Genomic DNA, 16,171 nt, shown 5'->3' on the forward strand with positions numbered 1-16,171 from the left:
CAGCACCACGGGGACCCACACCTTCCCTGAGGCAGCTCCCTTGTGCAAGACAAGGCATGCAGTAGCTGGAACCTACTGGCTGCCATTTCTGAGCGATAGGTAGAAGTAAAAGCCATACAGAATAACGAACACCATGAACTCAGAGAAATGCTGCCATAAATAGCGAAGCGGTGTTAACAGCTGAACTGTTCACCTCCACGAAGGCTCTGGCAATACAGTGCAGTAACAAGCATCTTTTTTCACTTGGAATTCTGAACATAACTAAAACCCCAAAATTGATGGCTTTCACAGCCAGCACACAGGGTCCTTGAGTTAAGTGCTAATGCTTGTTGAAGTGCAGCCTCACCGAAACGTATTTGTGGATCAGTGGATGTGGTGGAGTAATGGGCCTTGTGAATTTATACCTAGATCAATTCCTAAATTTAAGGAGGCAGCAGAGCAATGAATGGCTTTCATTAAAGAAAGGACAGTGTCACCCCAGTGCCCTGTAGACAGACACAGTCCCAATCACTGTCAAAATTGCATCATTCTTAATAATGCCATAGGCCACCACATTCTTGCTGCTAGCAAGACTTAGAAAGGTAAGTACAATTAGCAGCACTGACTGACTCATTTCAAGTTACAAAGAATTTAAGAAAAATATGTATTAAGAAAACATGCCCAGAACACATTTACTTTATATAAAAGCCAGTGCTTTGTGGTCATCATACTGCACATAAGCATTAGAAGGTGCACTGGAGCTAACAGCCATGCTCTTAATGCGAGTATTAGTTCATTTATCTAATGCCACTAATGTGGGATTCAGCTGGCAGATTAAGACACCTATATTTAGGTGTCTACAAGAAGGAGCTTAAGCTGAGCTCCCATAATGAAAAACAGAGACCTAGACCAGGACTCAGGAGTCAAAACAGAGGTGCCCAAAGTCTTACCAGATGTTACAGAGTACGATACCTGCCTTGACCAGGATCTCATGTGTCCCCTTTAAGTTGTTTTCTACGTGCTCACCCTGTGCAGATGTCTCTAATACCTTAGGAAGTCTTGAACAGTATTAGATACTTGTGTTCATGCAACTTAGAGAGCCCAGTGGACCTGAAAAGCTATGCAGGTGGTCAGGGGAGGTATCTGCTTCAGAATAAGCTGAAAAGCTCTCTGGGTTTCATCAGCTGAATTAACTGTGTCTCTTCACAGAAGAATGGAAGCTTAAATACCAGGTTCATAAGCAGACAACTTAATGCAGATATATCAATCTCTAAATCCTAATCTGCAGGCTGGATCCTAATTTTTGTGCATTTAACTGAAAATATAAGAGCCACAGTAAAGCTATTTAAGCATACCACTGCAAGCTGGATAGTTTTATTTTTACATGCATGGGAGTCACAAAGCTGTCAGCTGGAAACAGGTTTCAGTCACATCTTTCCTTCCTTTTTTTTCTGTCTTTATCTCTTTGTTCCTCCCTTCCAGTCTTTATTACTTCTTTTCTGAAGTTGAATTATAGGTCCTTGAGGAATCTGAGGTCCTTTGCAACCCAGGCCACTCTATGATTCTATAGTACTGTGTGCTGGTGATGTTGCGATAACTGCATGGCTCTCTCCAGCAGAGGACAACTGTTTCCTGAGTGACAGCTGACAAGCTGCTTTCATGTACCACATATTCCTATGCCTTGGTTAAAATTTTGAATCCGAAAATGTTTAAAAGCTGAAATGTCTAATTGATAAGAAGTAGGAGGCATTCTATACTCAGGCTGCTTTCCCTGTTCTAAACCTAGCTGACAGTGCATAACCCCAGGAGAAAAAGCTGTAGGGCATACCCAGTAACCCCAGGGCTGGAGGAAAGGAAGGTTAACAGTATTTGCAATGCAGTTTTAAGAAATAGTATTTACATTCAGTTCAAACTATTTCCTGGACTTCTATGCAACGGCTGCTGACTCTGCTTTAAAAGCAAAGCCAAGGGATGAGCACACCGAGTATTCTGTAAACAGGTTAAATGTCACACCGCTCCCATGGAACTTGTTACTTAGCATGGCATTTCAGTCATCAGATGTACATAGAAGTAATAAATTCACTGGATCAGCCTAATCCAAAGAAGTTCTAAAAGGTGACACTACTAACCAAAAACAACCAGGAAAGTTATGCCAGTTTTTGCTAGATAAACCTGGAGAAGATGGAATTTCTGATGAGATATGTTCCATTAATGACCTATCTTTCACAGGTGAGCTTTCACATTTACTCCCATACTGGGTTTCGAACAACACACCTACTTGAAATCTATCTTCTTCTTTCCTCACTACAATCTCCATCTTGCGTTCCAGCATTTCCTTGTGTGTGTTAAGCTCTCAGTACAAAATTAGCATGGATAACAGAATCACAGAATTACAGAACGGCTTGGGTTGAAAGGGACCTTAAAGATCACCCAGTTCCTACTACTTTCCATGGGCAGGGACACCTCTCAACAGACTAGGCTGCCCAGGGCCCTATCCAACCTGGCCTTGAGCATCTTCACAACCTGGCCTTGAGCATCTTCAAGGACAGGGCAGCCTGTTCCAGGGCCTCACTAGCCTCGTTATGAAGAATTTCTTCTTAATGTCTAATGCAAATCTACCCTCTTTCCAGTTAAAACCATTACCCCTTGTCCTGTCACGGCACTCCCTGATGAGGAGTTCCTCCCCACCTTTTCCTGTAGGTCCCATTTGGGTACTGGAAGGCCACTGCCAGGTCTTACCAGGACATTCTCTTCTCCAGGCTGAACAACTCCAACTCTCCCCATATGTATGCAGAGGAGAGGTGTTCCAGCCCACTGGTCATCCTCTTGGCCCTCCTCTACACCCACCCTAACATTGTTTTCTAATGGTTCCTAACAACATTTTCAATGTTACTGATGTTTTCCTTTTTTCCCTTAATCTCTCAGAGATGGTGGATATCGCAACACTGCTACAATTCATACATGATGCTTGATTTCCACTTTTCTATGTCAGTCCCAAAGCTTCAGCATTAGATTTGAAGGCTTTTTTAGGGGAACAGAAAGAAAAAGGCATTCACCAATGCACTGCTCAGTCTACACTGCCAGCAGTTTAACATCCTTCCTTCAGCATTCAACAAAAGAAATTTGCGGCAGATCTGTCCCTTCTGAGCATTCTGCTGTAAATTCTAGCAGTTTTGCATTTTGACAGTGGCAGCCAGCTCTTTGCATGCCTCTGCTCACTCCTTCTGCTCTGTTCCAACATACGTGAGCTTTGTTTCAAGGCCTGTAATGCTGTATTTCTTTTCCCATTGCTCACACAAGACTGAGCCACCCTCTCTCACTCACTTATCAGATTTTCAGACAAACATCTTGATGTTCGGTCCCATATTCCATTTCACAGATGCTCTCCGTGAACATCTACAGTGTTTCATTGAAACTCTTCACATTCTTTGAAGAAGATTCTGACTCTGATATGTACTAAAAATATTCTCCCTCCAAAAAAGCCACCATGCTAAGTGCTGAAACCATTAAGCACATTGCTAGCTCATACACAAGCTGATCGCATCAAGTGCTCATTGCTTTCCTTATATTTCTTCCCTTCTTATTTTTGTCTTATTATTAGTGTACAACCTTTGAAGGGAGATGAAGTTTTCTCCGTGTTTAAACACAGTTTGACGCTGTGAGGTCTGAGTACAAGATAGAAAACAAAAGTGCCAACATAAAACAAAGAATGCTTAAAATAATAATTGAGCTCTCAGTCAGCATGGCAAAACCAAAGCAATAACGCAGCTTTAAGAGATGGCACCAAGGGGTAGTTCTCAGGTGCTCTCAGAACTTCCTTTTTTAACCAACCAGGACCCTGCAAGGAATCCCTCAATTCAAACCAAAACACTTCCTCAAGCATCACTTACTAAACTTCCATCTGCGTGCCATGATTTCACATCTCTAAAACATCTTTGTACTATTTCCAAAAACATGTCCATAAGCTGTGAAATGCATATGCTTTACAACAAGATCCATATTCTTAGCCTACATTCATGCTTTGAACTGCCCTGTCATGGCTATCCCTTGCTGAGATCTTGGAGAATTAGGAAGGCACAACACTACTTATTATTACTAAAGTGAATACATGAGGGATTTTTTCAGTTCTAAAATCAAGCTTTGTTTAAACATTTCCTTGCAATCTTTGCAATCCAAATAATGTCTGTGGAAGAGAAAATGAAATTGTAATTGTCAAGTTTACTTTCAGTGCCCAAAGTGCCAGCAGCAGGAATAGTAAATGGAGGCACACATACACATAGTATGCAAATATATGCATATTCTACAGATATACATAAATATGTTTCGTTAATAACAGAGGATACAGAAAATGGTTCCTATTATTCTACAGAAATTGTTTCATAAAGTTCGGGGACCTTCTATGGGAGCATATTATCTGCTCTGCACTGCATGGCCTGAAATTTCCTTGCAGCACCAGTGCTGTTGGGGCTCCAGCAGCAGGAGATGCAGCGCTCTGTCTCCAGGCCAGCAAAAGGAGCAGCAGGTGCCTTTTAAGCACTGCACCTCACAGGTTTATTAGCAATGATAAAAAGAGTGCTGGTGACCGGTCTACATGGTTACACTACAAATAGAGCCACACTGGTGGTATCAATGATGGGAAATTACTGAAAGTAATCCGGTGTAGACACACCACTTGATTAAGAGGGAATGAACCACCCATGTTTAAGCTGTTAGAAGCAAATCTTAATGGATAACAACATTGTCTCTCTGTTCTGTGAATGAATAATCAAATTTCCTAGCAAAAGATTGGAAGCAAATTGGGCAAAAGAAAACAGCTTATGAGGGAGGTTGGTAATTCAGTTATTTTTTCTTTAAGGGAGGGTTTCTCCTAATAGCACGCATGCATCTGTCCACATGTTATCTTACCCAGAACTGACTGATCTAATCAAGATAATCTTCAGAAAAGTATTCTGAAATGAATGCCTGTTTAAGTGGTTATTCTTTCAGATCTTGGCTGTCAGGGCTCCTCTACAGAGGCAGTAAGAGAAAGGTCACAGCACAAGAGAGACCGAGATGCGTGTGCAGATAAAAGGTCCAGATTCACTATTCATTATTTTTAGATGTCTGGCATGCAGACATGCTAAGAAAAGAAAAATCGCTCTGTGCACAGAATGTCTCCAGCTACAAACTGACATCCCAGAGACAGCGCTTTGAGGAAAGAAAGCTGCAATTTGGTCTCCTTAAGTTAAAGCAGGTGGGAATTTAATGGAAAAGGGAGGCTCCCCCTGTCCCTTCTCCCATTACCATTGCCAAATGCGGCATATCCGTTTTGGATTTCTGAATGTTCAACAGCCTGGCTGGGATGGCACAAATGTCCTTTGCATATGTGCAGTCTGTGCAGCATCTGGATGTGTCAGACCTACAGTGCATGCACTGAGCAGCCAACTTGCAGATGTGCAGTGGATCCAGCAAGTCCCCCATGTGTCAGAGTCACTGCGTATTTGCTGTGTAGCATATCCGACAACCTACTCCCTGGGATTTTCCTGTCCAAAATAGAAACCTTAATAGTGCACTCCCACATCACCCGATGGAGTATCAACCACATGGCTGCACATCTTCCCCTTCTGAATTAGGATTATACTAATTCCTGAAAAGTAGCAGCTTTCCCTTTATAACATGATAGCATCCCAATGAGCGCAACACAAAGGCCTCTGGTATATGGATATATGTATGTACTTTTATGTGTGCATAGAGAAATATAAACAACACAGTCAGAATCCAATATGGATTTTCTTGATAGCATAATAGCAAATTTGTCTGAAAATGAGAGGGCATGGGTTTCTCAAAGGGATTGTGTTTCCACAAGTATACCTTATGCAGACAGAACTGTAAATCCTATTTTCCTTTTGCCCACCTCTTACACTGTGTCAGGTCTGCATTGTGAGAGCAGGGACAAGCACACAGGAAAGAGTCCACGTGCCCACATGACTGGCAGGAGAAAATCTGTTGCCTTGGGGACCTGCTAATACTCTGCTACAAGCCCAGAGAGTAGGAATGGACCATCTGCCTGCTACCAGCCAAAGGATATCTCCTGTGAAGAAAGGCTGAGGGAGCTGGGCACAAGGAGGTTCCAGGGAGATCTCAACGTGGCCCTCCAGTACTTGAAGGGAGCTTATAAGCAGGAGAGGGACCAACTTTTTATACAGTCTGATAGTGACAGGACAAGGGGGACAGCCTTAAACTAAAAGAGGGGAAAATTAAGTTAGACGTTAGGAAGAAGTTTTTTACTCAGAGAGTGGCGAGGCGCTGGCACAGGCTGCTCCAAGAAGCTGTGGCTGGCCCATCCCTGGAGGTGCTCAAAGCCAGGCTGGATGTGGTCCTGGGCAGCCTGAGCTGGTGGTGGTAACCCTGCCCATGGCCGGGGTTTGGAAGTGGATGATCTTTAAGGTCTCTTCCAATTCAAGCCATTCTACGGTTCTGTGACATCCCCAGACAGCAAGATGGGTGACTGCTGAAGGACACAGCTGTAGAGGCACAGCTGGGACCCTGTCTTATCTGTCCACGCTGCCAACACACAGCCCTGCAGGAAGTCCCTCCACAAGTGTGCTCTGCCAGCCTGGTGCCTGCTCCTAGATGTTGGCCTGCTTCTGAATGGTTTGGAGTTTCCAGTAGTCTATGAGTTTCAGAACTCTACTGAGTTTCCACAGAGTTTCAGTCTCTGCTCAGAAACCGCACAGAACTCTAGGGGTGCTCAGGTTATTACAGCTCCCTCCTGATTCTGGTGGACTTGGACTTTTCCAGTGCTCTGTAAAAAGGCAGTGCCAAAAAGGGAAGTAGAAACACATGCCTTCTTGTGTTTCACCAGCCTATTCTATGTTCTTCCTCCAAAGTGACAACGGCATGGAAGTTAGGCATTCATATGCCAGTAAAATTGATTATTCCTTCTCCCTTCTCAACACTCCACTCTTAGGCAGACAGAAGATGGTAACAGCCTCCTGGTTGCCGTTGTCCTGCCTTGTCACTGGCAGCCCCTCGCCTGTCTGATGATGCACACATCTACCAGAGGCTTCCAGTTGAGGCACACTTACAGACAGATATGGACTGAAAAAGATACATTCATTGTGCTCACCAAAACGAAAATAAAAGAGAGGCCGGTTTCCTGCCGTGCTGGCTGCTCTCTCTCTAGCGGCCGCTTCCCGGATGTCACAGACCCCAATGTTGGCAGTGCGGAGCATTCTTCTGGCAGCTCCTTCACTGTGTTGCAGTCTACACCGTACCGCGGCAGCTCCATTCGCTGCTGTAACAAGTTGAAAAAAACTAATTAATTCACGTTTAGTTTTTTTACATTTGTTACAGCAACGAATGGAGCTGCTGCCCCCATGCAGTACAGCACACACGCACACGCACGCACAGACACTACAGGACACTCACGGAGCCAATGAGGTCAATGTTCCACTCTGCCAACATTGGCGTTAGGAATGTTAGCAAAGGTACTGCAAGTGGACTTGGATGTCCAGAGGGGAACTGCCTTTGGATTTCCTTAAGTTCCTTGAGCGCAGTCACAGAACACAAATCCCAGCCCTTCCCTGAGATCTTCAATCCCTGCAGAAGAGCTGTGTCAATTTCCACACTGTCTGAAAATCTCTCTTCAACTTCTCCTTTTTTAACAACAAAAGCTAAGACCAAAGCTTATATATTCTTGCAGTTCCCCATCAAAACACATTACAACAAAGAAACAAATGACTAATTTGATCACCTGTATGACTGTTCAGATATGAACAGAGGCTTATGAAAGGTAGCACCTGTTTTGTTATCTTATTTCTTCTTGTAAAGGATTCATCTTCCCCCTCCTACTGAATGGGGATCTCAGCTGAGTAAGGTCTTAGAAGGAAAATATCAAATTGAAGTTTCAGGTTTTGTCCAAAAGGCAACACAACAAAACAAACAAAAACTACAAAGACAGGGAAGATAAAGCACAAATAATATCAGTTTCTGGAGGAAAGCAGAAGCAATATCTTCCTTTATAACATAATAAATCATTTAGCCACGAGCTAAATGATTGACCTTGATGTACATACAAGAAAATAGTGGACAATATTTAAATAGTCTTTTCCTTTCCTTCCTGTCATAATCTTCCTTCACTCATCCCTACATCCCCAGTGCAAGATTTCCTGGGAAGTGGTACAGAGGAAAACATTCACCCTGTTTCTTCCCATCTTTACAATAGCACTAGATCTGCTACGTCATCAATGATGACTTCTTCAAATTACTGAATGGATCCCACTATAGGGCTGATACAGATTTCTCTGCTGTCCTTTTGCTGGAAAACTTTAATATCACAACAGAGACTTTGAAAGAAAAACCTCAGTAAGTTCTCCACCTTCTCTCTTTCATCATTTCATGCATGATGAGTCCTCAGCAGTCTGAGAAAAGGCTACAGTTTGACCAAAAGACTATGAGCTCTCTGGAGGAAGAGCTGTATTTTCTTCTGCAAAGAAAGAAATGCACAACTAGCTGCAGAAGTGAATACTGGTACCAACCATAACCCTGTTGAGGATTACTGCTAGGTAAGTTTACTCATAACTCAGTACATCTAAGTACAGGACATGAGAACATACTGTGAAGACTACTGTATGCTTGACAGTTTGGTCAACAAATATCCATAAATTTAATGACTGAACTCCTGGGGTTGCAGCTCTGCTGATTTGATTTGCTTCTTTCTCTTACAGCTCCCAACAGTTAGCAGATGTCACAGTCATCCTCAAGTCAGGAATTATCACTTCAGAAAGAAGAGGTGTCTGTAATATTGGTGTCTTCTGTGGAGTTTCCATGAGTGAAGCGTACCAAATGAAATCCAAAGGCCCCAAAATACCATTCTGCTATGGAGCTAGCTAATATACCCTTAAAGTAATGCCTCCTACTTTATGATGGTGCCCCACAATCTCAGAGGCAGATGTTGGTGATACGGTGGCAGAGGTTGAACCTTCCCACCAATATTTCATTACATTTTGTTGCCGTATGACAGATGGCAGCAGAGGGGCAGTCTGACAAAAAACAATTTTCCTTCATGCAGAAAAAATAGTACACATAGACATTCACTGATGCTTGTTGACTGTTTATGGAGACCAAACAGTGGATGTGAGCACTGTGAGGCAGTGGGTGGTACATTTCAGCAGTGATGACAGCAACATGAAAGACGTGCCACATTCCAGACAGCCATGCAGATTTTTACAAGCGCATCATGCAGGCTCTTGTTCATTGCTGGCAAAAATGCATAGCTAACAGTGGTGAATATGTTGAAAAATATGCTTTGTAATTGAGAATTTTCTCTATCAAATAGTGCTGTTGTGCTCTTTGTTGTAGTTTCCATGAAAAAAATAGGAGGCTCTCCTTCCAGAGAGATCTATATATACATCTGAAGAAGCCAGAATATGGCAGTACCTCTACATGAGCAGTTTAAATACAAAACGATCAACACCATAAAGAAAGAATACAGTAAAAGAAAAAGTGAACTAGTTCCCAGTTTCTGCAGTAAAAGCTCAGGGGAATGCCAAGTGCCACTGGAGCCTCCACACAGCAAGTGTGACTGCACAGGAGAGTGTGGCATGCTCCCGTGAGGCTGACACAAAATGGAGGCCTACAGTGGTATGTAAAACCACATAGACAACTTCAAGATTCAGTGTCTTTATAAAGCATGAACTCTGAAGTCTTTTCTCGTCTCTGGTAAACACACATAGGAAATAAGTTAAATGAAGCAATATATAAATTAACATTTGATTTCATTTGAAATTTTTTGTACACTTTTGGGGCAGGTACCTGCAACTCACTGCTAGATACAGAGACCGACTGTTTATAAAGGATCACTTGCTCACTCACTGAAAGGACAAGCTGAAGTCTAAGGGATGTTGCTGGTCTCTGTGGTGACTTCAAAAGTAAGATCAGGGCAGGAAACCCAGAAGTGGAGAAAGGAACAAAGCTATAACGTTCTCTTCCACTCAACTATACCTCTGTCTAGAAAGCTTTACTTGGAAAAAGTCTTCATGAGTTAGGACATCATATTTTCTTCTGTATTTTTGCATTACTTAACAATAATCAATGTCTCTAACAACCCTAGGCTGATTTTATTTTCCCAACATGACTGCCAAACCCACAGCAATGTATGCAAAAAATGTGCAAACGTACCAAAGCAGACATATATATATGTAAATATATATAAAATGGATGGAATGAGCTTTTTCTGCATAACAATAGCTTTGTTTAAACCACTTTTCTTTTTTTTTTTTTTCAAAGATGTAGATTTTTATTGTGGCAACTACCAGTATGCTTGACATCTTCATATACTACAAGCACAGGTACACGTACCGGGAGGCTGTGGCAGGTAGGCCCCAATTAATTTTGATCTCTTCTTTTCATATCCCTTCTGTGTGATGTCACCTGCCAAGAAAAGGAAAGGAAAATCAATAAGACGCGGATAAAGACAAAGTCTAGCTGCTTAATGGCAGCACCATGAGCTTAGCCACCGCTGCACTGTTTGTCTGCCTTGACAATTATAATGAACAAATGAAAGCACAGTATGATCATTCTACCCAGAAAAATATAACTCATTTACACCAGAACCTTTCTGACAAGTAAATACTCAGCCTTGATTTATTCCAGCACTGGAGTCCAGCAGCAGACTTTTAAAACCATTTTGATAATCTGTCACACAAGCTTTGAAAAGCTACAATGACCTTCATTAGGTTAACAAACAATGGATTATATGGAGTGCGTGGGCCCATGGTGGCTGGCAAAACACATTGCTGATTAGCATTTTCTATCATTAATGGGATTTTCCTAATCAAGCATGTAAAGTACAAAAGATTTGAAACTGCTCCTATATTATTTCTGCAATATAAATGTTTTAGCCGATTTCTAAACAGCAATGAGATCAACAGAAACAAAACAAAACAAGTCTACCGCAGATATACTAGAAAATAGTAGCTTAAAGACTCTTTGTCTGTCTTTCCAATAGAACCTCTAAATGATCTTGGAGACAACTGTTTGAATTTCTTACTATTACTGTGACTCTTCATTGTGTTTACAGTTTCCTTAGGTAACTTCTAACATAAAGTTTAAAAAATGCTTATCTATCCACACGTTCTAAAAGAAAGTGATGGATAATTAGATAAGAAGGATGAAACAGATGCTTCTAGTCTTGTTAGAGTTCAGGAAGGCCTGATCACTGGAATATAGTCCTGGCTTTGGTGCTCAAGAGTAACTCAAACATTCAGATTCTTCTTTCTAAATGTACGAATACACATGCACACACACATACATAAATATTAAATTCAGTACAAGCTATTCTGAACGTTAAAACAACAAGACAAGCTTTAAAATTACAAGATTTTTAAAATAACAACATATTCTCTGCCATTTCAGTAAGTATGTCTGCTTTTGTGAAACTTAGCATTCAGTTGAAGTCCAATGCTGGACTTGTACGTTTGAAAAAGCATTGACTGCTCAGGAGGGGACAAAGCACAAAAGAAGCAGAACTTGGGCAGTAACATCCAGCCAAACACAGCGGTATATGTCTGCTCAGGCTCTTCCGTCCCAGTGTTCAACCTTCACCTAAGGAGACCATTTGCTAAGAGAACTGCATGCCCATTTCAATCCCAGCCACTCTGGTAAATGGATGCTAAATTAGTAACAAATGTATAGAGAGCGCCTTCTGTGGGTAGGCCTGAAGTCAATAACTACATCAAAACACCTTCAAATGGTAACAGTTGTTCCTCAAGGGAATATCCCTTCTGGGGGATGGCTGCAATGAGCAATAAGGAGGTGAGATTCTCCAAGCCTCACTGACAGTGTCCCGAGCCAACCTCTCATCCCTGGCTAAAAAAAAAAACAACAGTGCTTAAAATAACACCTACCCTGTGCTACCGTATCTCAGACTGCTCTACAGAAGAAGTCAGCTAAAATATCTGTATTTGAAAATGAGGAAAGTGAGAGTGAAGCACTTGAAATGATAACTGTCCCATATTTACCCAAGGAAGTGGCAGACTTGTCAAGAGGACCTATGTTTTTAAAGTACAAACGCACCGACTCTTTAAGCACGTTTATTCCCCTTTTGAACACTTCTGTTGTGTCCTAACCAGTCAGTTTCTCACAAACCAGACAGCAACTACAGATACCACTTCATTAAAATGTTTTAATTAACAAATGTATTTATTCCATCTGAAAAATATAAAATACAAGGAATCTTTTCCTTCTCAGCTTTGTTAAACAAATTGCCATTCATTCTCTTTGCTCATCAAGACTGAATTCTTACACGTTCTAGACACGCCTTAATTTGAATTTAAAATCTGGTATTATTATTTCATGATTGCTTTTAAAGAAGCACAGTGATACCCTATGGATAGCCATCATTCCAGTATGGATGTATAGGGTGGCAATGCCATTTTAAACATGAATCTATGCGCAATAGGTCCTTAGATACTGCACACATGGTAGTACACGCTCACGCAAATCAATACTGTGCTATAGTCATGTTGCCCTGGCAACCAAATCTAAAAAAAAAAAAACACCTTTAAAGTAAAATACAAAATCACCAAAATTTTCACTGTAGTATCAGAATTGTATTTGCGAGACAACTCCCTATGCCTGGAAGCTGGAAGCAGAGCAGTTGCCCGCAGCCCTCTGCTCTCCTGCTGGAATCCTTGGGTCTCACCTCCCTCTCAGCCCTGGTCCTGGCTCTGCTCTCCTCAGCTCCACCCCACAGCCTGTCTCCTGCCTGTTCCTCTCCACCTCGCTCCCATCCTTCACTTCAACACCCACGACCCTCAGCCTCCCGCCTGCACCAGCACTCTCCAGGCTGCTCTCCTCCTCGTCCTCCTGACAAGGTCCAACTCCTCACTGATGACTGGGCAGTGTGTTTTTACCCTGATTTTTTTTCCAATCCATATTTAAAATTGACTGTTGAGGACTAGTGAACATCAAGCATGCACCAACCAATCCTCCTTTCACTGAACAAGTTCATTTGTTATTTCACATCTTCCAGACTCTCTTCAGGCACAATGGGAAGAATGCCAGTTCTGAAATGAGAGGGACAGCACAAATGGAAGAGGATCCAGCCCTCCTAAGATGAAGATTGCCTGGTCGAGTTGATCACAGGACCAAGGTTTGGTACCTGCATCATATTATATCCACCTCTTTATTCTTGATTTGTGCCACAGCTTCTGTGACTTTCAGCCACAGCTACATGCTGCATTCATTCAGTTGTGCTCCCCACACTGATTACTGATTGCACAGTACCGGAGAATCACAGAACCATTAAGGTTGGAAAGACCACTAAGACCATCCAATCAAACCATCAACTCTTCCCCACCATACCACCAACCACGTCCCTCAGTGCCACATCCACCCTTTCCTTAAACACCTCCAAGGACAGTGACTGCACCACCTCGCTGGGCAGCCTGTGCCAAAGCCTCACCACTCTTCCAGAGAAGAAACTTCTAATACCCAAACTGACCCTCCTCCAGAACAACTTAAAGCCATTCCCTCCTGTCCGATTTCTAGTCCAGCTTTAAAATTATATATTCTCTTTTGTTCCACAGTGTCAGATTTCATGTTTTAGGCATGGAAGTACTTCTACAAGGAAAGTATCTCTGTATTACCACCCTTCTTTGAAGCTGTTACGCTTTAAAAGCGGACAGTTGTTAGAAACACAGACACCACAGACAAATAAGATGCTATAATACTTCCAAGAAAGAGGACTGCCTGAAGTAATATTATGAAAGTTTCCTTTTCAATTGAAATGTTTACTAGTTGATCTATTGTCACCTCCTGAACACAAACATGTCCAATCTTGATGGACTGTCACCATAACATACGAAGTAAATTTTTTTTCGAGAGAGAAAGATAATTCCATTAAATAAAATAATGATAATAAATTTCTCCAAATCTTGCTTTTTACCAGGGAAGTGCCAGTGCCTATTAGTGCTCTCAGTCTTCACGGACGCAGCACAGGTGAAAAGCAAACGATAAAGGCAGGAACCACAGTGATGTTTAGTGCAGCGAGTGCTCAATTTAATGCTCGGTGATCTCAAAGCTCGATGGATGCTGCTGGTTCTCACTACACACACACGTTCTGAAGTGAAATTTCAGGCTGGGACTTCAAATTACTTTTGGGCACTTGTGAAAAATCTGCCACAGGAAATAATGCAATCAATAATTGCTCTCAAATCCACAGTCTGAAACAGGTCGTCGGTGAGTGCCTTCTGTTTGCCCATGATTTTCTGCCCTCTAAGGATTCAATTTTCTGTAAGACTTGTTTATTGCTGATGACTCAAGTTCAGTGTCAGCATCTTGGCAAGAGGGATTTGAATGAAACAAAGCTCCTCATAAAGAGAACTGTGACTCATTTTCTTCTCCCACTCATGATGCAGACAGTCTCCCTGTCTGGTCTTCCAAAAATATGCCAAGAGACAAAGGATTTCATTTTGGATGGTGCAAATACAGAGATATAAAACTGCACGACTCTATTTCATGCAACACGTACAGGAACACAGAAACATCCACGTCAAAAGCTGTCTTCTTGCCCAATGTCTTTTTAAAAGGATGTTCAACCTCAATCTCGACTTAAAAATCTACTTAGAAATATGGCAAGAAAACAAATGGCAGACCATGGCACTGGTCAGAAAAACTAACGGCCTTCGCACACTTTCACTGCAAGCAATAACATGAATTACACTACTGCTCAAACGCCTCCAAGGGAAATACGCTGCAACTTACAGGTTCACCCACACCGAGCTGCGTTCTCTTCTCCCTCAAGGATACATTTTGTCCCTGTACGTTGCAAGCACAGCAGAAAATGGCTGAATTTCAGTGACAGATAAGGAAGTGTCTCCCGTGTACTTTACAGCTTATAATGGTTTCTAAAGTGGCTTGCAATTCAGGAAAAGATATTTAAATATATGACGCTATTAACAGATAAAATAAACCACGTTGGTACCGCTAAAACCACATAGATACAAGGCCTTTTCGATTTCAAAAGCCTTCCTGCTCAAAATAAATACTTTCTTCTCATTATCTGGATACACAAATGAAATACCTGCCATACAATCTACTCATGTCTGAGTTGGAATTTGAATTCTGCATTAGTGAGGAAGCAAGCCAGCAGCACATCGTTCTACACAGCACACGTTTCTACTATCTCCACCCCGAATCCCCAAGCATCCCTTCCCCACCTTCCCACTTACATTCTGGTCCCAAAGCCTTCAGCACAGCAGTGCCCCAGGCCTGGCAGGCCCCAGAGCTGTGTGCCCAGCCCTGCTGAGCTGCCGGGGAACCGCGGCGTTGTGCCGCACGACTTTTATGGCCTGCATTATTGTAACGTAAACAGAGGCCGGTTTCACGGGGAAGGTTTCCATTCTCAGTGTCAGAGTTTATTTCATTATTTAAAGCTTTAACGAACACTTTACATAATGAAAGCAATCCTTGCCATTTTTGGAATTTTATGGCTGTTGGGACCCTTCATAATGTTGTTTTCCTTCCTTTATTGCTTTATAAGGCTTATAGGGCACCCTTGAATTGTATATCCTTTTTGCAGCTGCTGGAAGCTCATCTTTCATCTCCCCGCTCGCTTTCCTGTTGCCTATGAGGCATTTGCTTGTTCTAGTTATTCTCCCCGTCTCTAACACAAACCTTGCAGAGTCAGATCGTGCTGAAGATAAAAATAAAATACAATTCTGAAAAATATGCCTAAGGAAACATTTCTGACAAATGTTATTTAATAGACAGGCTTTATATTTCAAGTAAGAAATGCTCCCTAAAGAAGGACTATTACAGCCTTAATTCTACTTATCATTATTTAGAATGTAGAATTCAGAGGGAAGCAGTCAGTACCACAGTGCTGGGTACTGCACCAGCTTCTGTCCTGATGCTTTCTCAGCCCTGCAAACGTCTTGGAAAAAAAAAACAGAATCCTTGAGGAGGAACACGTAACAGTTATATGAAACAAAGCAAAAAACACATGATCTGAACCAGACTGCAAGCACAGTTCCTCCTCTGTTCAGAATAATGCAGCCAGGCTTACCAAAAGGGAAATGTTGCAATAGCAAAGTGCATTTCTTATTTTGCTACATCCCTAGGAAGCAGCCTATGCTCCTGATCTTGTATTTTTAACTGCTGTTTTTCACTACTTTGATCAATACTGAGCTTAACCAAAATTCCAAAT

At 42.0% G+C, this 16,171-nt stretch overlaps 1 protein-coding gene across 7 annotated transcripts in view; it reads right to left on the reverse strand.

Annotated features, from left to right (window-relative positions):
* DIP2C (disco interacting protein 2 homolog C) overlaps positions 1 to 16,171 on the reverse strand; it is a 288,455-nt gene that overhangs the window by 124,072 nt on the left and 148,212 nt on the right. For 2 of the 7 annotated variants that reach the window (XM_040695743.2, XM_040695744.2), the window contains exons 2-3: positions 10,321 to 10,392; positions 7,088 to 7,255 (exon numbers count right to left, since the gene is read on the reverse strand). In XM_040695743.2, the coding sequence (XP_040551677.1) occupies positions 7,088 to 7,255; positions 10,321 to 10,392 (240 nt within the window). Of the gene's footprint in view, positions 1 to 7,087; positions 7,256 to 10,320; positions 10,393 to 13,909; positions 14,400 to 15,194; positions 15,286 to 16,171 lie in introns of those variants that run through there. The other 5 variants (XM_015282142.4, XM_046937850.1, XM_046937851.1 and 2 more) reach the window with 4 other exon arrangements.

This window comes from Gallus gallus, chromosome 2 (genome assembly GCF_016699485.2).
Source record: "Gallus gallus isolate bGalGal1 chromosome 2, bGalGal1.mat.broiler.GRCg7b, whole genome shotgun sequence".
Classification (NCBI taxonomy): domain Eukaryota; kingdom Metazoa; phylum Chordata; class Aves; order Galliformes; family Phasianidae; genus Gallus; species Gallus gallus.